General features: G+C 51.0%; 2 protein-coding genes across 7 annotated transcripts in view; one reads left to right on the plus strand and one right to left on the minus strand.

Moving 5' to 3' along the window:
- Positions 1-19994, plus strand: part of Ece2 (endothelin converting enzyme 2) — a 35386-nt gene that overhangs the window by 3354 nt on the left and 12038 nt on the right. The window contains exons 2-8 of one of the 6 annotated variants that reach the window (XM_021638553.2): positions 3418-3701; positions 16761-16847; positions 17195-17330; positions 17512-17727; positions 18546-18670; positions 18787-18933; positions 19091-19156. In XM_021638553.2, the coding sequence (XP_021494228.1) occupies positions 3418-3701; positions 16761-16847; positions 17195-17330; positions 17512-17727; positions 18546-18670; positions 18787-18933; positions 19091-19156 (1061 nt within the window). Of the gene's footprint in view, positions 1-3417; positions 3702-4177; positions 4642-15759; positions 15785-16020; positions 16082-16170; positions 16474-16760; positions 16848-17194; positions 17331-17511; positions 17728-18545; positions 18671-18786; positions 18934-19090; positions 19157-19994 lie in introns of those variants that run through there. The other 5 variants (XM_060370084.1, XM_060370083.1, XM_060370082.1 and 2 more) reach the window with 5 other exon arrangements.
- On the minus strand, positions 5022-7203 carry Camk2n2 (calcium/calmodulin dependent protein kinase II inhibitor 2). The gene is made up of 2 exons (XM_021638554.2): positions 6835-7203; positions 5022-6063 (listed from the first exon to the last, which is right to left on the minus strand). The coding sequence occupies exons 1-2, from the start codon at positions 7001-7003 to the stop codon at positions 5993-5995; spliced, it is 240 nt and encodes a 79-aa protein (XP_021494229.1). The 5' UTR covers positions 7004-7203; the 3' UTR covers positions 5022-5992.

Below are 19994 nucleotides of genomic sequence, written 5' to 3' on the forward strand. Positions count from 1 at the left end.
ATGCAGAGAAACCCCATTTTGAACAAAACAAAAACAAACAAAAAAGTCACTGTAGGTTAGGGATCTGTAAACATGGCCAGAGAGTACATAATTTAGGCTTTGCAATCTCTCACACTCAGTTCTGCTATGGTAACAGACACACAGCTATAGGCAGTACATTTGAAAGAAGAATTGATGTTCTCCGCTACAACTTAGGTTTGAGACAGTCCCATATCGTCCTGGCTGACCTGAAACTCAATAGTAGACTAATCTGGCCTCAGGCTCACAGAGCTCAGTGAGCCTTCGCCTCCTGGGTGCTGAGATGATGGGTGTGAGTCTACTGTGAGTCACTGTCTTAGGCTGAATTTCTCAGAAAGCATCTTGAGAAGGAGATTCGTGTCGGAGGCATTCATTTAGTAGTAGCTTCCAGGAGAAACTGGCAAGAACGGGGAAAGGCAAGAAGATAAATGAAATTGTGATCTCAGGCAAAATCTCCTCAAGAATAATTTCAGCCTGAGGCATCACAGATGAAAACCATTACAAGCAAACACATACCAAAACCGGGGGACATACTAAAACTTACAAAAGGGCCTCAGGGGTCTGGTCGGGACATTGACAGTATCTGCTGTCGTCATTTGACATGTGAAATAAAGATGCTCTCTTATGTCAGGGTTTCTAGTTCTGCTGCTTTGCTGTGCATCAGATAGGGAGAGGAGATTAGAACTCTGTAATGACTTTATGGTGAATTATAGCCTAAATTAGCCCAAGCCGGAGTGTCACCACTGACTTGAGTGGGCTTCTTGAAAACTGAAAGGCAGTTGAGCATAGTGTTCAAAAGCTTTGGCTTGGAGTGAGACCGGTGTCGGCCTAAATTCTGGCTCCTCCTCTATGTGTCCTTGGAAAGTCCCTTACCTGCTTCTCCAACTAAAAACTGAGAACAATAAAATACTATTTGTGCATGAATCAATATGAAAATAAAATGAGATAACTGTTATACATTACTTAGCATAATACTGAGTATACAGTGACTATTAACTGTAATAATTTGGGGGGGTAGAGATGTAGCTCGATTGGTGCTTGCCTAGCGTGCAGGAAGCTCAGGGTGTGATTCCTAGCTCCATAGAAACTGGAAATGGTGGTACACATCTGAAATCCCAGCGATCCACAAGTAGAAGTGTCAGTTTTCAAACCTGGGACAAACGGCTGAGGTGCCTATTTGACATATCAAAGTGGACACTGGGAGCCGGGTTCTTTCTGCAATCCCTCAGCCCCTACCTGTTACAGGGGCCTCTTAGCTCATATGTCCTATCCTGTACCCAAAATTCTTTAGCCCAGGGGCTGGTCTGCCCTTCCTTCAGCTGTCATTCCCTATGTAACCCAACCATGTTGGTTACCTGGCTTTTTTACCTGGTTCCCCTCTCTCTCCTATCCCTTCTCTTCCTTGCTCTTCTCTCATGGCTCAGGGTCATGTCCACTCTGGAATCTCTCAGATGTCCTGGCCTCTGACTATGCTCTCCCACTTATCTGTAATAAACCTCCACCATACCTAGTAACAGTCATGTCCTCCTCTTTTTATTTCTTTATTCATTCGTTTGGTACCAAAACCTGGCGGAAGTAGAAAGACCAGAAATTGATTCTCAACTATATAGCTATCCTATCTAAAATTTTTAGGTTTTGTTTGTTTGTTTGTTTGTTTGTTTTTGGGTTTTGAGGTAGGATTTCATTATCTCGCCAAGGCTGGCCCAGAACTCAGAGACCTGCCCGCTTTTGCCTCCTCGGTCCTAGAATTAAAGGTACCTGCCACCAAGCCCAGCTTGTTTTTGATTTTGAGTCATGGTGTTATATAACACAGGCTGACCTTGAATTCCTAATCTCATGATTCTATGATACAGATAAATAAGGATTCAAAGCAGTCTGGATCCCAATATGGAGAGATCCCTGTATGGGACCTGCTAAGAGCTACTGTCTGGTCCCATTCCTAGCCCAAGACTGGCCACAGGAAGACCTGCAAGAGACCACTGCATCTTCCAGAGCAGGTGTGCCCACTGGGCTGCACATCTCCTCTTACCATCTCCACCTCCTTGGCCCTGCTCTCTTGGAGAGCACTCTTTTTGTTGCTGGTGTGTTTTTGAGACAGGGTCTCATTTAGCTCCCGCTGACCCCCATCTCAGAATCCGCCTGCCTGTGCCTCCTAAATGCTGGGATTAAAGGTGACACTGCTATGCCTAGCTTAGAGATTACGCTGTAGACACTTTACCCCTGCACACCGCTTGTTTTTCAGTTCTTTTGAGTCGGTGTCTCTGAAATTCTTGCAGACCCACCTGAGGTAGGGTCAGTTGCCCACCTAGATGCTAGTTTGTCCGTTAAGTTATGTATATGGTAGTTATATGTCTGCATTTGGGCACAAACTCCTTGACAGCAGGCACTTAAAAACAAAACCAAAGCTGGGTAGTTGTGGTGTATACCTTTAATCCCAGCACCCAGAAGGCAGAGGCAGGTAGATCTCTGAATTCTCAAGGCCAGCCTGTCTACAGAGTGGATTCCAGGACAGCCAGGGCTACACAGAGAAACCCTGTCTCAAACAAAACAAACAAAAAACCAACCTAGGGTCTCTTATAGCTTAGGCTGGCTTTGAGTTTGCTATGTAGCCAGGAATGACTCCTCTCACTGGGATTACAGGCATGCATCACCAGACACTACTCCATTCAGTTTATATGGTGTTGAGGAGCCGACCCAGGGCTTCGTGCATGCTAGTAAAGCACTCTGTTCATTTATCTGCTTCCCCAGAGCAGGTACTCTTTATCAACAGAGACCAAAGTGGAGTGTCCAATACATACAGTCAGGACAGTGCGTGTGCCCACCCAGCCTTCCCTTAGTTGATTGATTCTGCCTTGGAAATCACAGCAAGGGGTTGGTATCTCTTAAGATCTTCTAAAAGGCTAGGATTACCTTGAGGGTAATAGTATGATGGTCCTAACAGTGCCAATACTGTATACATTCTGAGCGTGAGGGAACGGAGGCCCCAAGAATCAAATGCTTTCCTTTGTAACTGGGAAAGTAAAATCCAAATCCTTGAACTCTTGCATTCTAAGCTCCTTCAACAACTCCACAGATGTTTTTAGCCCTTTAATTTAGTGCACTGCATCTGTGTGTAGGCTAGCTACTGACTGCTCTTGTCACCTTCTTAGATGAGAAACCCAAGTTCCTGGTACTGAAGCAACTTCCTCTAGTCCACATAGCTGAGAGAGACAGAAACAGGTTATGCCCAAGTCTGTGTGATTCCAAAACTCAGCGCTCTTCTATACCCTGCTAACTCTAAGAACCTGATGCCGGGCTGGGGGTGAATGGGAAGAAAAACAGGACGAATCATGGGTAAATAACAGGAAGGTGAGAACCGAAGCTAACCTAGCTCTTGTTACCCGTCCCACCCCATGGCAGGTTGCGGGAACAGTGCCTTGAGCTACGAGCTGTTCCTCGGAGGCTTCCCCAATGTGACCAGTGTGGATTACTCTCCAGTGGTAGTGGCAGCCATGCAGGCTCGCTATGCCCACGTACCCAGTCTACGCTGGGAGACCATGGATGTGCGAGCACTGGGCTTCCCTAGTGGCTCCTTTGATGTTGTCCTCGAGAAGGGCACGCTGGATGCCCTGCTTGCTGGGGAGCCGGATCCCTGGAATGTATCTTCTGAAGGTGTCCACACTGTGGACCAGGTGCTGAGTGAGGTGAGGAAGCAACAAGACAGCAGGTCAAGATGCAGGGGGAAAGGGTTGAACTCTCAAGAGACTGGAAGAACCCAGAAATCAGAGAGTGAGATTTAGAGCAGGTGACCTTCAAAAGTATGGTTTCCTGGAGAACAGAGGGTACTGGAGTAACCAACGCCCACAAAGGCCAATCAATGGTTGGATACTGGCTTGACATAGAGAAGTAGTAGCCAGGTTCCAGACAGGTGACACAGATTGGGAAAATGAGTAGCTGATAGGAAAGCAATACCTCCTGTATGGCCATGCTCTTCCCTGTATAGAATTGAGCCTCATGTAGAACAACCAAAGGCAGAGGGTGGCTTAGTCTGCCAAAGGAAGCCAGAGCTACTGGATACAGGGTAGTATCTAGGTTTGGTTAGGAGGTCATTATGGGCTGTACTGACCTTTGAGAACCTGGAGAGGATTCCACGCTGATGGCTTCTCTGTCTGCCTTGCAGGTGAGCCGGGTGCTTGTTCCTGGAGGCCGGTTCATCTCCATGACTTCTGCGGGTCCCCACTTTAGGGTCAGACACTATGCTCAAGCCCGATATGCCTGGTCTCTGAGGCACACAACCTATGGCAGTGGTTTTCATTTCCACTTTTACATCATGCATAAGGGCGGAGAGCTCAGTGTGACCCAGCTGGCCCTGGGGGCCCAGATCCTCTCACCTCCTAGCCCTCCTGCCCCACCCTGCTTCCTCCAAGACTCAGATAATGAGGACTTCCTCAGTGCCATCCAGCTGTGAGATGGGAAGTTTGGTCTCCAAGCCCTTCCTGCCTTTGGACATTAGGCTCCTAGGGAGTTGGAACTCCCAGTTTGGGACTGGGGGTTAGTGGCTGGGTCTCATGCATAAAACAGTACTGGTGGGATCAAGCCCATGTGAACCAATACAGTGTGAGTCCAGCTAGGTCCCAGACCCCAGGTTCCTGGCTTCTAGGATTTTTATTTCTACAGGATTCCCCCACCTTCTCCAACATACTGAGTGACACGTGATTTTGTTTTTTGGGGTAAAGCTCAACACAGCTCCTCTATTGGATATGCTCCTCCAACCTGATTTATCCTTAAGAAACTAAAGACTTAGAATTTAGATGGCTTTATGCTTCTGATCCCAGCTCCAGCCCCAACACTGGTGACCTGTCCTGCTTAGGCTATGCATGGCCTTAAGGAGGTCACATAGTTGCGGTGTTCCCACATCAGGCCGCCCTGCTAGCGCTTACTTGGTAACTTTTCCCCACCAGGAACTTGCACCCAAGATTATCAACACCTATCCCCCCCACAGACTGAAGCAGCAGACACACATGTGCGAGCACACACACACACTCACACACGGAGGTCTGTGTTTATTCACACACTCCTGTTACATTGAGGATGGAGAAACATTTTTACAAAGGACAACCCTGGGTAAAGAATATGTTCAGGTCCACAGGTGTCATCCAAAGGTACCGAGCAGTCACCATTTGGGTTCCCAGGGGTAGCATGAAGGGGTCCAAGGTGAAGTCAGATCTGGGCCCTTAAAAGGTGATCCCTTGGGAGGGAGGAGTCTCCCAGTGAGCCTCCTGGGGTCAGATTTGGGCAGACTGGCCATGTGGTTAGTTACCATGTTGGGGGCTTGTCCCATCCCAGTCTCGACACCTGTCCTATCTGCCAGGCGCAGAAGAGCATGGCGGAGGCTGTGGGGGAAGGGCGCAAACCATGAGCGGAGCCAGTAAACAAAGAATCGGATATAAAAATACAAATGTGCTGAGGAAGTCCCTTAGAAAGAGGCCGGGGTCACGCCAGACAGGGGTACAGTAGAGGAAAGGCCCGGAGGGCTAGGCTGAGGTGGGTAGGAAGCTCATGCAAATATGCAGCCAAACCTCCCTGGCCTCACAGTCCGACGCCGCAGCTGCCCGGGCTGCAGACCAGATAGATCGGAGGAGGGGCGGGGCAGGGGAGCCGTGCGGGAGGGGGCGGGCTGGGGGCCGTGGGTCTCTGTGTCGGTTCCGGTGTGCGGGGTGGAGCTGCGGCCCGAGGTTCTAAAGTGCATGAGTGCGTCGGCGGGCTCCGGGCTGGTCCGCACCACCGCTAACACCGCCGCCGTGGTGCTGAAGCGGACAGCTCCGGAGCGCCGGGCAGCGGCGGCAGCAACACCGACCCCGCGGCGGCGTGTCCCTGCGGCCCCCGCCCGCAGGCACCTCGGCCCGGGCGGGGGTGCGCCGGCCGCCGCATCGCCGGCCCGTGCTCCTGGCCGCTGCGGGGCTGGGCCCGGAGCCCGCCGCCAGAGCCCGCGCGTCTACACTCCGGACGGAGGCTTCTCCCCCATCCCCTTCAGCACGTCGTCTATCCGGTCATCCTCGATCACCACTGCGCAGGGAGAAAGCGCATCAGCCGCGCGGTCTCGGGGGGCGGCGGCGAGAGCGGGGCCCGTGTTCTCACGCCCCGCGCACATCTATTCTACCGCCCGTGCTCCCGCGACACCCCTCGACACCCCATCCCCTCCACCCGAGCTCTCCTGCGGACCCCATCTGCTACCGAACCTCCCCAGGTGGGAACACCCTTCTTCCAGAGACTCCTACAGCGAAGCCTCCCGTCACCCGAGCCCTTCTCCCTCTGAACTGACCAGGAACCTCTCCCTCGGACACAGTCCCCTCCTCAAATTGGGCTCAGACGAAACTGCCGCCTGGCGTAGCCCTCCTCTCCACCAGAATCCCTGCTCTGTCTGATAGGGCCACCAGAAGCCCCTTCCCCGGGCAAATCACCAAGACAGCCGAAGCCCCGGCCTCCCCGCCCTCCAGCCACATCCACCTACTCCTCTTAGCCCGAGGAATCGGCCCACCATCCTGCGTCGCCAGCGCCAAGCAGCCCCAAATACCCTGAGCGGCCCCTCCCCCTCGCCCAGCAGCCAGGGCTCTTTTTCCAGAAGTGGCGAGCTTCGAATCCGGGACACCGTATTCCCGGGAGAGGGAAGGAATGGGACAACTCCACAGCAGGGACCCTCCCCGACCCGGGCGGGTGCGCGGCTGGCTGCGCCGGTCTGCGGCAAGAGCAGCCGCCACTTGACGGGAAACGGCGGCCCGGGGACGCCGGGCAAAGGGTTTCTGGGTCAGGCGGCGACTCCGGGCCCGGGCCGCGTACCTCTCTTGGCTCGGCCGATCTGGCCCAGCTTGGGGGGCCGCTTGGCCTGGTTGCCGGCGAAGAAGGAGTTGGTGTCCTGAAGGCGGCAGCTGAAAGAGAGGTCGGAGCCCTCGGGGTCTGCGCCGAAGCGGCCCATCTTGTCCTCGCCGTAGGGTAGGATCTCGGACATGGCGGGCACCGGGAGGTCTGGGGACTGCGGCGGGGCACGGGCAGAGGCTAGCTGCCGGACCGGCCCTAGCTCAGCAGGGGAGCCGGCGGAAGGATGAAGTCATGCAGCATCCGGGACTGCGGAGCCGAGCGGGGCCTCCTCCCCCGCGCCTCCGCCTCCCGGGCCGCTGGGCAGGCGGCGGCGGCAGCGGCGGGGACCGGGCGGGGGCGGGGCGGGGGCGGCGGCGGCGGCGAGAGCGGAATGACGATGAGCGCCCGACTGCGGCAGAGAACGGCGGGCGGGGCGCGGTGGAGGCGGGGCGGGCACGGGCCGGCGGGAAGAGGCGGGGCCCCGCGGTCCGAGCGAGCGAGCGAGCGGGCCAGCGGGCGAGCCCGGTGATCCCTGGAGTGGAGCGAGCAGCCGTGGGAGGTTCCCGCGAGGTGGCCCCGGATGGCCGCCACGTGGGCCCGGGGTAACCGCAGCGGCCGGCGCAGGCGACAGCTGGGCGGGAGCGGCCAGCCCGGCGCGCGGGGAGAAAGGGGAGGGTCGGACGTCGCGGCTGGACCGGGCACCTGGGAGGGAGCTGAGCGCCCCAGGCTGGGGGCGCGGCAGGGCCTCGGGAGGCGGCGGCCGCCGTGCCGTGCCAGGTGGCTGGGGAGAGGGCCGGCTGTGCGCGCAGAGAGGGAAAGGTACCAGCCGAGCAGAGCGCGGGAAGAGCTCGGATGGGGGCGGGGGGGGCGTGTGCCACCGTGCTTGGCGCGTCCCCGCAGGGCCCCAGCGGTCGGTCAGTTTGTAGTCGACTGTCCGCGCATCCATCAGGCTACCTCCGTGGGCTCCGTGGGTCGGCTTTGGACTTTCTGGACCTGCCTCCCCCCGTCCCTGGCCCCTGTAATGTGTACCACTCGGGCTGCCTCCCTCCCCAGACTACGTGGCGACCTTTCTTGGGGGGGAAGAATCGACACCGCCACCGCGGGCGCGCACCGGAGCAGGCTCCCCCCGAACCCTGGGTCCGCTGTTGGCGCCAAAAATCTAGACTCAAAGCGTCAGTCGCCGCGCGCGGCTCCCTCAGCCCCGGAGGCTCGCTCTAGCCGGCGGAGTGGGAGGAATGAATGGCAGCGTCGCGGCGGGCGCGCTGGCTGCGGGTGACGCAGGGAAGCCCGGAGTGCCTGAGCATGAGGCGCGCGCTCTGGAGCGTCGCGAGGGACAGGGTGTCCCCCGCCCCTGTTACTGGGGCCCGAGGTAGATCTCCCCCCCCCCACGGACGCAGCACACTTCCCTTCACCTCCTGCCGCGCCCCCCAGGCCCCGCCCCCTCCCTGCCAGCAGTCAGCGGCGGCGTCACCGGTTCTCTGGCGCGAGAGGGCTCTGGCGCAATCACTGGCCTTGGGAGGGAGGGTGTGTCTCACATTCACTCACAGTGACACGCTCGTAAGGAAAATGATGTCGCCGTCGCTTCGGTCCAAACCCCAGGCAAGGCACCTTCTCTCCACTCCCGCCAAATCACGCAGCTAGCGAGATTGCTGGGTGTTGATTTTCCTTCCCTCAACACCCCTGCCTCGGGTGTTAAATGCAAAGATCTCTGCTGTCAGGACACTGAACGGGGCCTGTGGGATACGGAGGAGGTGCGAGAGACTGCCTTGGTGTTACCTCTGGCTTGCTGCCTGACCAGAGGTTCCTTCTAACACTCCGGTACTCTGTCCTCGCGGCTGGGGGCGGAGGTGGTAGGAGGAGGGGCGGCCAACTGGGCCCCAGCGTAAGAGGGAGTGACCCTGACATCTGGAAGGAAAAAAGGAATAACTCCGGTGGCTAGAGCGTCCTTCCCCTTGGAACTTGCACAGCAATGACTTTCAATCCAGAATCTGCCATGTTCTGAGTGACCTTGACTTGAAGGCCCAACAATCATGTTATATGTTTTTAAATCATTTGTGCTGGCCCTGGTGGACTTGGCCTTTCCACCCAGTGCCCAGCCAGGCTGGTCTCTGTGAATCTGAAGCCAGCTGAGTCTAATTAGTGAGTTCTGGGCTAGCCAGGGCTACTTAGTGAGACCCTGTCAGAAAACAACAAGCCAGAAAAAAATATATATATATTTACTTGTATAGCTTTAGAGAAATAAAACCACACAAAACCTTGGCTGTATATTCTTCCTCTTCCCAGTCAAAAATGTGTCAGCTGGTTGTGGTGGCACTGGCCTGTAATCCCAGCACTTGGGGAGGCAGAAGCAGGTGAATCTCTGTGGGTTAGAGGCCAGCCTGGTTTATAAATCAAGTCCAGGACATCCAAAGCTACACAGAGAAACCTTTGAACTGGGGTTCTAGTCTAAACAGATAAAATAGAGGCTATTCATTCAGGCCAGTTTTGTAGATGAAATGGCCCTGAGCTAAGCTGCCTTGTTTTGGGAACTGAGCAGCCACTCATCTAAGTTGATGAAGAAAGGAGCCCAGGGGTTCTTGCCAAGGATATGATATGAGGACTGAAGCAAATCTTTTGTCTCTAAAGTCAAAGAGATAAGGTTAATGATTTAACCTGGGATTGTTTGAGATGTGTGTGTGTGTGTATTTATTTTTAGAGAGTCTTAGCCAGGTGGTAGTGGCCCACATCTTTCTTTAATTCCAGCACTTGGGAGGCAGAGGAGGATCTCTGAGTTCAAGGCCAACCTGATCTACAAAGCGAGTTCCAGGACAGCCAGGGCTACACAGCAAAACCCTGTCTTAAACAAACAAACAAACAAAAACAGACAGAGACTTGCTGTGTAGCCCTAGCTAGCCTGAAACTTGTTACATAGTAAGGTAAGGGCCTTCGCCTTAGCCTCCAGTGTTCTGGGCTTATGCGGCTGGGCATAATTTTGTTTCCCTGTGCATGCTGGATCATAGATGAGCAAAAGACCCAAGTGCATCACTGTAAAGACATTGTAATATTGAATATGCATAAGTTCCATTATATTATCAAAGTGAGGAAAATTCCTTATATTTGGATTCTCTACTCAAAAATTTGACGTCTCACATCCCTGCTGAGATAACATTTGGAGTATTGAGCCAGTTGAGGTGGTGCACGCCTTTAATCCCAGCACTTGGAAGGCAGAGGCAGGTGGATCTCTGAGTTTGAAGCCAGCTTGGTCTAGAAAGTGAGTTCCAGTACAGCCAGGCCTAAACAGAGAAACCCTGTCTCAAAATACTAAAACAAAGTTGGAGTATTGAAATAGCACTTTGAATTGTTATTTCTTTATTGAAAGCCTCTTACCTGGAGCATGGTGGCACACTCCTGTAATCCCAGCGCTCAGAAGGCTGAAGAAGAAGGATCTGAAGTAGCCTGGGCTATATACCGAGTTTAAGGCCAGCCTGGGCTACATTGAGATTCTGTCTCAGAAAAGCCAAGTTCAGGATAGAGCTGCTTGTACAATCTGCATAAGGTTCTGGGTTGGTTCCCTAGCATAGAAAAACAAATAACAAATCCCTACTGACGATAAAAATCCATTTACCAAGGATCACACAGAGCCTCAGACACATCAGTTGACTCTGATAGACTAGTTTTGTGATTAATGAATATGAGGTCTAGATTTAAATCCGAATCCTGCCCATGTTTATTATTTGATTCGGGGCAGGTTGTGAAGTTTTCCCGGTAGCTTAGGTTTCTCCCCTGTAATACAGGGAAATTATATTAGTAGAATATAGTTTATTAGATTGTCGTAAATATTAAATTAGCTAGGTGAATAGAAATGGTATCTTTACTATACAAAGATATTGACAGTAACAGACTTGTTTTATGGCTCAGTAAGTAAAGGCACGTGCTGTCGACATGACAGCCTGATCCTGGCGGTGGCAGGAAAGATTTCCACAAGTTGTCTGCTGATCTCTACATGTATGCTATGGCATGGGTGAACATGCATACAGTGAATAGATAAGTGTGAAAAGTGATGTGAAAAACATCATCACTGGGCACATTCATACTGAACGTGTTTTTAATGTGTGCTTCAAATGCTCAGGTGTGGGAAGTGTTGAGGTAAGCCTTTTGGAGGCCCAAAGGAGTCAGTGACCCCCGCAACTCCTAGAAAGGACCCGATCCACTGCGCACAGTGCTGATCCACTGGGGATTCCTAGCACACTAATGAAGTCTCAAAATGGATCTGAGGCTAGGGTACGACTGCTTCCCCCTTCTTTACAGAAGTCTCCTAAGGTGACTTTACCCCTCCCCCCCACGTTTCGTTATAGTTGCACCAACTTGATTGATTGGTACAGGTGCTTGAGGCTAGCATGGGATGGTCTGATTGGCCTTTCAAGGCCTTACCCTGGACAATAAAGTTAGATCTGTACCTTTGAGTCTGGTCTTGGGAGTCTAATTCCAGGGATTCTGCCTGGGCTCAGTCGCCACTCACCACCCCTTGGTTCCTGATCCACACACTTAAGTTTCATTTTGTGTGGGGCTAACTGCTTTCTTTCTTTTGTAATGATTTACTTTATTTTATTTTACTTTATGTGCATTGGTGTGAGTGTCTCAGGTTCCCTGAAACTGGAGTTACAGGTAGTTGTGAGCTGCCAGTATGTGGTGGGAATTGAACCCAGGTCCTCTAGAAGAGCAGCTAGTGCTCTTGACTACTGAGCCATCTCTCCAGCCCTGATACTAAACATTTCTTTACACACTTCTGGTCTTTTTCCAACCTGTGCTTGCATATGTTGGTTTATTTATTTTGCTTTATTAAAAAAAAAAATTAGATTTTAAGCTGGCTCATGCCTGTAATCCAAGCACTTGGGAGGCAGAAGCAGGCAGATCTCTGTGAATTCAAGGCCAGTCGGGTCTACAAAGTGAGTTCCAGGACAGCCAGAGCTACACACAGAGAAACCCTGTCTCAAAAAACAAAACAACAGCTATTAAAAAAATAAATTAAAAAAAAACAAAACAAAACACCTGTTCCTCTCTTAATTCTTTACCGCAGTTTCTCCTGCTCTCTTCTGTCATTTGCATGTGTCCCATGTATGAATGTTTGAGTTACTCACCAAGCTCTCTATACTTGAGTGTTATTTCCTCCCTATTTTGGGGTGTATTATAAATAGTGCTGTGATGAACGAATATAGTAAGAAAAAAAAATGACACTATTTTGTAGCTCTTCCAAAACAGAAGTAGAGTCAATTCTTCCATCCTGAATCTGACTCTGACCACAGGACTTGCTTGCTCTGTGGGGCGCTAGCAAATGCGGTGAAGCAAAGGTCTGAAAGATGGCTGTGTACCAGGGGCATGAACCCATTTTTTGGTTGTTGTTGAAGAGAGCTCTAATGATGAATAATATTAGTTCAGTATTTTGTTGTTGTTATTTTGATATACCATAGTAAGAGTAATTACAAAGGGTTTGGTATTCCTAGTCGAAGCCTACAAAACAAATGAGACCATTTAAGTATTCTAGACCAACCAGCCCCAGTCCTAAAGAACCATCCAACCAAACCATAGAACATGGAAAAAAAAAAGTTCTTACTTATTAATTAATTTTGGTTTTCAAGACAGGGTTTCCCTGTGTAGCCTTGGCTGTCCTGGAACTCACTCTGTAGACCAGGCTGGTCTCGAACTCAGAGATCCACCTGCCTCTGCCTCCCGAGTGCTGAGATTAAAGGCTTGTGCCTCCACTGCCTGCTTTAGTTCTTACTTTAACCCATTAAATTTGGTGTGGTTTGTTATGGAACGAAAGCTATTTGATACCGACATCTTTTGGATAAAATTTTCTAGAGGTAGACCTTCTGAGTCAAAATGTGCACACATGCACACCTTTCATATAGTATAGTACAAAAAATATCTCAGTTTGTAAGATAACTGTATTTCTGATCTCTGTCAATATTGACCATTTCATATCATGACCACACTGTCCTTGCACAGTTAGAAGTGAAGTTGTCTCCTTCCAAGAGCCTACCTTGTCACAGGCCTCTAGCTTGACAAAAAGATGTCCCCCCTAAGTTTTCCATCTTGTTCCCAGCCCTCTCCCCCTACTCCTCCCCATACCTGATCCTTACCCTTGTTTCCCTCCCCATTCCATCTCCTGCCCAGTTCCTTCTCTTCATTCACTTCTGCTGTCTATTCTATTTCCCCTTCTGAGTGACATTCTGGGCACCCTCGATTGGGCCCTCATTCACTTCCCTTTCTTGTCTTTCAGTTAATGGGGATTGAACCTAGGGTCTCATGCACTCTAGCAAGTGCCCTGCTGCTGAACCCTATCCCCCACCATCTTTCTCCTTTGGATTTTGTGACAAGGTCTCACCAAATTGCTCAGTGTCCTTATGCAGGCCCTAAATGTGTTATATCTTTCGGGATTATAGACTTGACCACCAGATGACTCATTCGATTTTTCCCTTCCTTCCTCCCCCCTTCCTTTTCTTTTCTTTCTTAGACAGGGTCTAATATATTGTAGGCTGGCCTTGAACTCACTATATAGCTGAGGATGACCTTGAATTAATGCTCTACCTACCTCCACACCTACCTCCACTTTCCAAGGACAGGCATAAGCCAGCTCACCTTTTTCTTACATGCTCAATTTTCTTCTATCTAATTTTGGAAGGGAAGTAGAGATGACATATTGCCAATAGAGTGAGCACGAGCAAATCAAAGACTTGTCCCAAGTGGGTGACTGCTTCAGGCTCCAACATAGAGAGATATGAAAACTTGTTTCTTAGGAAACCCCTGACTAACCTGGCCTGCTCCACCATGGAGAACTAGATCATGCTTCTTTCAGCCTTACCAGTTTCACTCTAATCATAGGGCTTGAGTGGTGATAATAATAATGAAAATATCAGGCATGGTAGTATGAATTCATAACTCCAGTACTTGGGAGGCAGAGGCAGGGAGAGCACTACAAGTTGGAGACCAGCCCCAGCTAAACAGTGAGACCTTGTCTCAAAATAAACAAACAAAGCTGGGTGGTGGTGGCATGAACCTTTAATCTCAGCATTCGGGAGGCAGAGGCAGGCAGATCTCCGAGTTCGAAGCCAGCCAGGTGTCTTAAAAGTGAGGTCTAGGACAGCCAAGGCTACACAGAGAAATCCTGTTTTGAAAAACCTCAAATAATAACTAACTAAATAAAAATAAAACCAGGCAGGCTTGACAATTCCAGCTACAGGGGAGACTGAGGCAGAATAATTGAAACTTTAGTGTTAGTGTGGGCAACTTAGTGAAACTTTCCCTTAAAATAATAATACTAAGTTGGTGAGGTGAGAGAGCCCAGTGGCTAAGACACTCGCTGGTGTGATCCCTGGAGCCCACAGGGGAAGGAAAAGGGCAGTTCACACACATTGTTCTCAGACTTCCACGTGCCACGTGTATGCCACTGCCGCCTCGCCACATCAAGCACACAAACACAAATAAATAAACAAACAAATACTTAAAAAAAACCAGTCATAATTTTCTTACACTCTGTAGGCCTGTAATTCAATGTATAGAATAGGTTGGCTTGAGATTACATAGATACACACCCTTGTTTCCAGAGCTCTGGCATTTAAGGTGTGAGCGCCACACTCAGCCAAAATAGTCTTTATTTATTCTAAATACCTCATCTCCCAAAAAACATTTGATTTTTATTTTTAAATTTATTTTTATCTTATGTGTATGGGTTTTTTGCCCGAATGTCTGTGCACCACTGTGGGTGCAGTGCCTGCAGAGGCCGGTAACAGTTGTGAACCTTTATGTGGCTGCTGGGGGTTGAACTCAGGTCCTCTGCTCATAACTGCTGAGTAACCAACGGAGCCCCCAAACAGTCTGGAGGTAGAATACGTATTAGCAGATGCAGAGCCCTTGGTCCAATACCCAGCACCTAAAAAACCAGACTGAATCACAATGGGCTCTTTATTTGCCGGCCACTTTACATGCACTGCCTCATTGAATTCTAGAAACACTTTGAGGTGGACAGTACTTTTTGTTGTTTTGTTTGTTTTTTGGTTTTGGTTTTTCCCGACAGGGTTTCTCTGTGTAGCCCTGGCTGTCCTGGAACTCACTCTTGAGACCAGGCTGGTCTTGAACTCAGCAATCCAGCTGCCCCTGCCTCCTGGGGGCTGGAATTAAAGGAATGTGCCACCGCTGCATACTACTCTTACTTCCATTTTACAGATGGGGAAACCGAGTCTGAATCCGGAACTGTGCCTCCTAATAGTAGCACTGTGTTCTGTCTTGTTCAAGAACACGCAATTTGGGGATGGAAAAGCGCCTGAGAAAGCAGTCTGGCACTTCTCTGCCAAATCCATTCATCCTGCTTTTCTCAGCCACAAGAACATTCCACACTGGAACCGCTTGCAGGGAGATGTGTGAGAACCGAGGTGTGAATCAATAGATAATTATCCATTGCCACTGCTTAGGGCTTCCTCAGCTCAAATTCTTATATTCTCTTGGTGGGGCCAGCGAGGAAGGTGAGGCCGTGCTTCAGTGGCCCAGTTCCAGCCCTAGCACTGTAAAAACACGAGGCAGTCTTTGGTGACACAGACTGTAACACTCCCCTGCCTGTTTAAGGAGTGACAATATGGAAGGCAGATGGCAGATGCATGGATGCCACACTGTTGCGGTTCAGTTAAATATTGCTTGGTTTTTTTTTTTTTTTCTCTCTCTCTCTCCCAAATAAAATCGTTTGCCTTCCTGAGTTGGAAGTGTTAGCATGTCTTTTCTTTAAATATCTGTGCATGGCTGTTTTTTTCCCTGCCAATTTGTCACCATCTGTAACCCTCCCTTTTTGAGATGATCTGGTGACAGCGATTATCTTGGAGAGCAAGAGTGCCATCTTGAAAGCTATGTGTAAGAGTGGCATTACTGTGGACAGTGTGTATAGTACGTGCTGCCCTGACATTTGGTATGTGCTTGCGTGGGTCCCCAATGGCGGTGGGCTTTTGCATATATGTACATGGTGAATCTTTAGTAGTATGCTTCTGAGTTTCTCTGCGTGCACTTTGCTTGGAATCTGTGCTGTTGTAGACATCCTGTACAGGGGGGTGAACTGCCTGTGGCTTCTATCTGTATGTGCCAGCTGTTAAAAAAAAAAAAAAAAAAAACAAACCCTGCAGACAGACTAAAGAGGATCCTCGCGGGGGTGTGATTCCTCTATAGTGTTCTAAAGTGTTGGTGAAGGCCTGAAATTTGGAGAATCCGGGTAAAGAATATTAGCGGGGATTGGGCCTCAACCAAAGGAAAGCAAATTATTGGTGGCTTGCCTGAGGGGCTCTCAGGCTTGACGGAGAGCAGCGGTTGCGCCGAACGGTCTGGGTGCCGATGTTGGCGGGGAGCCGCGCGCGCTTCGCCCCTCCCCCTCGCTCGCACCCCCGGGCGCGCCGCCGGGTGAGGGAGACTTGAGAAAGCCGGGGCCGCCGCGGCCAGGCCAGGGGCTGCAGCACTCGCTGTGATGGAGGGCCGCGGCGGGGCTCAGCGGGTGGCCTGGGCCGTAGTTCCTGGGCGGGTCAACCTCGTCAAGCCTTAAGGCGCGGCCCGGCCCTGCTCTTTTCCATCATGAACGTTGCGCTGCAGGAGCTGGGTGGAGGAGGCAGTGTGAGTGGTGGCCCTGGGCTCCAGGGGAGAGGACCCGGGTGGAGAGGGCGCAAAGTATGGAGGAGAGGGTGTGAGTGAGCCGCCGGCGGGCGTCTGGCAGGGACTCCGACTCGCCTCGGAGATGGGGATTCTTGTAAGGGTTATAGAGGGATGGTGTGAGAGGGGACCCCAGCTGGCACCTGGGAAGGGCCCTCTCTGCATGAAGGAGGGGGACATCCGGGCAGGGCCTTGGGCAAACAAACGGCCTAGCTGTCCGACCTCAGTTGGCGCTCCTGAACTGCTTGCAGATGGTGGAGTACAAACGAGCCAAGCTTCGGGATGAAGAAGCACCGGAGACGTCAGTAGAAGGCAGGGCCACCCGGGACTCACTGGAGGTGGGCAAGGGAGTCCCCCCCCCTTTCTCATCAGGCCTCACCCTTGATATGATGCCTGCCTGCCATAACCATGTGCTCTGGGCTGTTCTGGTGGGTCGCCTGTACCACTTTCCACTCCATCTCTGGCCTCTGCGCCATGACTATGGTGAGGCAATTCAAAGCCATGACGTTGCATAAAACAGGCTCTACCTGCCTCTTTGCTCTTGGGCCCGGAAGTTAACCCCGCTAGCTGTTGCTCCATGACTCTAGAAACTGGCTATTACCTTCATACCTTTATTTGCTGAGAGGACTGCTGTGATCTTGTGTCCCTGCTATGCAGCTCAATTGTTCCTGTCCTGTGTCCCCAGGTGGGATTCCAGAAGAGGACAAGACAATTCTTTGGTTCACACACACAGTTGGAACTGGTCTTGGCAGGCTTCTCGCTAGTGCTGGCTGCCCTTCTTTTGGGCTGCTTGGTGGTTCTGTGGGTCCAGAACCACAGAGGTAGGTCGATCCACGCTAGTCAGCAGCTCTAATAGTTGTGGGGGGGCTAAAAATTGAAGGCCTCCAAATAGTTTTCTTGTCGGGGTTATGCTTGTCATATGTTGTCATCGCCCACTCAAAAGCTTTGCTTCTGCCACCTCCATTGACTCTCTCCTACCTTCCACCATGTCCCCTGCCGCAGACCCAGCCCATAGCATCTGCCTCACCGAGGCCTGCATTCGAGTGGCTGGAAAAATCCTGGAGTCTCTGGACCGGGGAGTGAGCCCCTGTCAGGACTTTTACCAGTTCTCCTGTGGAGGCTGGATTCGAAGGAACCCTCTACCTAGTGGACGTTCTCGCTGGAACACCTTCAACAGCCTCTGGGACCAGAACCAGGCCATATTGAAGCACCTACTGGGTGAGTGAAAGCTGTCAGGGGCACTGCGCCAATCTTAGCTTTCATATCTAGCACTTTGTGAGTCCTCAGAAAATACCCATGAGTGAAGGACTGGGATCATTCTGTGAAGCTCTTGAGAGAGGGCATGCAGAAAACAGGATGGCTTAGATGGGGCAGACCTCTGAAAAGAACAGAGATCGCTTTGCGTTCTCCACAACAGAGGAGGGAAGGCCACAACTTGCTCTTTCAATCTTCCTGAGAGGTGCACACCTTTAACCTCAGCAGGGGAGGCAGAGGTAGGCAGATGTCAGTGAATTCTAGGCCAGCCTGGTCTAGAAGTGAGTTTCAGGACAGCCAGTTACATAGTGAAACCCTGTTTCAAAATCCCAGCACTCAGGGAGGCAGAAGTAGGTGAATCTCTATGAGTTTGAGGGTAGCCTAGTCTACTTAGAAAGTTCCAGGACAACCTGGGCTATATAATGAGACTAATTCCAAAAAGAGGGAGAGGAGAGAGGAGAACATAGCTTGGTAATGTACACCAATAATTCTAACTACTCAGGACACTGAGGACAGGAAGTTTGGAAGGTCAAGGCTCTCCCGGCCAACTTAAGACCCTATTTTTGAATTTACCAAAAAGGTAACTTACAGAAAGAGGACTGGGAATGTGGCTTGGTGGGGGAGTGCTTGTCTAGCATGTAAAAGGCCCTAAGTTCAATCCTTAGTGCCACCAAATACACACATACGTAAGTGGGCCAGGAGAGGAATGAAGGCCAGCGGCTCCCCTGCAGCAGGTAATCTAACTGCTGCCTGGATGCCACCCTGTGCTCTACCCATTGCAGAGAATGCCACTTTCAATTCCAGCAGCGAAGCCGAGCGGAAGACGCAGCGTTTCTACCTGTCCTGCCTACAGTTGGAGCGCATTGAGAAGCTCGGGGCCAAGCCTCTTCGAGACCTCATTGACAAGGCAGGGGCACTGGGTGGGCTGGGGGCCAGAGAAAGAGGAAGGATGGGACGGGATGTGGTTCAGGGAAGCTTCGGCAATCCCTGCGCTACAGATTCCATGTGTGGGTCTCTACTCAGATCGGTGGTTGGAACATCACGGGCCCCTGGGATAAGGACAACTTCATGGAAGTTCTAAAGGCAGTGGCAGGGACCTATCGAGCCACCCCATTCTTCACCGTCTATGTCAGTGCGGATTCTAAGAGTTCCAACAGCAATGTCATCCAGGTGCCTGTCTGGGAGAGGGTAGGGACTCATAGAACCTTTGCCGAGCCAAGATGTCCCTCTCCTGTGACATGCAGGCTGGCTGCCCCCTCCCCACGTACAGGAGTCTTTGGTTCAGAGTCGGGGGAGACTGACTAACCTTTACTCCTTGCTGTTGCAGGTGGACCAGTCTGGGCTTTTTCTGCCCTCTCGAGACTACTACCTAAATAGAACTGCCAATGAGAAAGTAAGGCACATCCTAGAACTCCTATCCCATTCCTTGCTGAGCTGGCTAATCCCTACATCCTTTCCTCTTTGCTTAGGGTCAGGGTGAGAAAGGTGAGCCTATTGTGCTGCCTAGCGAACCGACTCTCCTTTCCTCCTCTCCTTTCCTTGGTTCTCTTCCTCCTTTCCTTCTTCCCTCCCTTCCTCTCTTTCTATTATTCTTCCAGGAAATTTTTTTTCTTTCCTTTTGTGGTGTTTGAGGATTAAACCCAGTACCTCACACATGCTAGACAAATACTGTACCATTGAATTACATCCTTAGCCCTGGGAAGACATTTCGTGGGTACCCAACTATACGCCAGATGCGGTGGAGAAATTCTGAGATGGAAGTTTCAGAGTCACTGTCACAGGAAGTTTTGATATCAGTAGGTTTGTGGACTGAGGTGTCTGAAAACAAGGTTCAAAAGGTGTCTAGAACTCAAGTGAGATGCAGGCATCTCGGGCTCTGCTTGTAGACCACATTTAAATTGGGCTCTATAGAAGCAAAGACATGGGCCAGTACCATGGCTCAGCAGGTAAATGTCATGCTGTCAAGCCTCATGACCTGGATTCAGTCCCTAGGACACACATGATGGAAGGAGAAAACTGGCTTCCCCAAGGTTCCCTTTGACCTCCTCACTCTTGCAAATACACATATACACACAAAAATAAATAAATAATTTTTTTTAAAGGCTACAAGAGAGGTCAGCAGAGGTTGTCCTATGTAAAGACAGATTAAGCAAGTGTTGCGAGGAAAAAAAGGCTTAGTGTGTTTGGACAATGAGGAAGGGTCCAGGGCCCAACAGAGGGCATTCAGCATG

The sequence above is a fragment of the Meriones unguiculatus genome, chromosome 17, assembly GCF_030254825.1.
Source record: "Meriones unguiculatus strain TT.TT164.6M chromosome 17, Bangor_MerUng_6.1, whole genome shotgun sequence".
Taxonomy (NCBI): Eukaryota; Metazoa; Chordata; class Mammalia; order Rodentia; family Muridae; genus Meriones; species Meriones unguiculatus.

Coding starts and splice junctions, on each gene's coding strand:
- Camk2n2 (XM_021638554.2), bottom strand. CDS start 7,003: ATGTCCGAGATCCTACCCTACGGCGAGGACAAGATGGGCCGCTTCGGC. Junction 6,064..6,834: donor GATCGGCCGAGCCAAGAGAG/GTACGCGGCCCG, acceptor CTCCCTGCGCAG/TGGTGATCGAGGATGACCGG.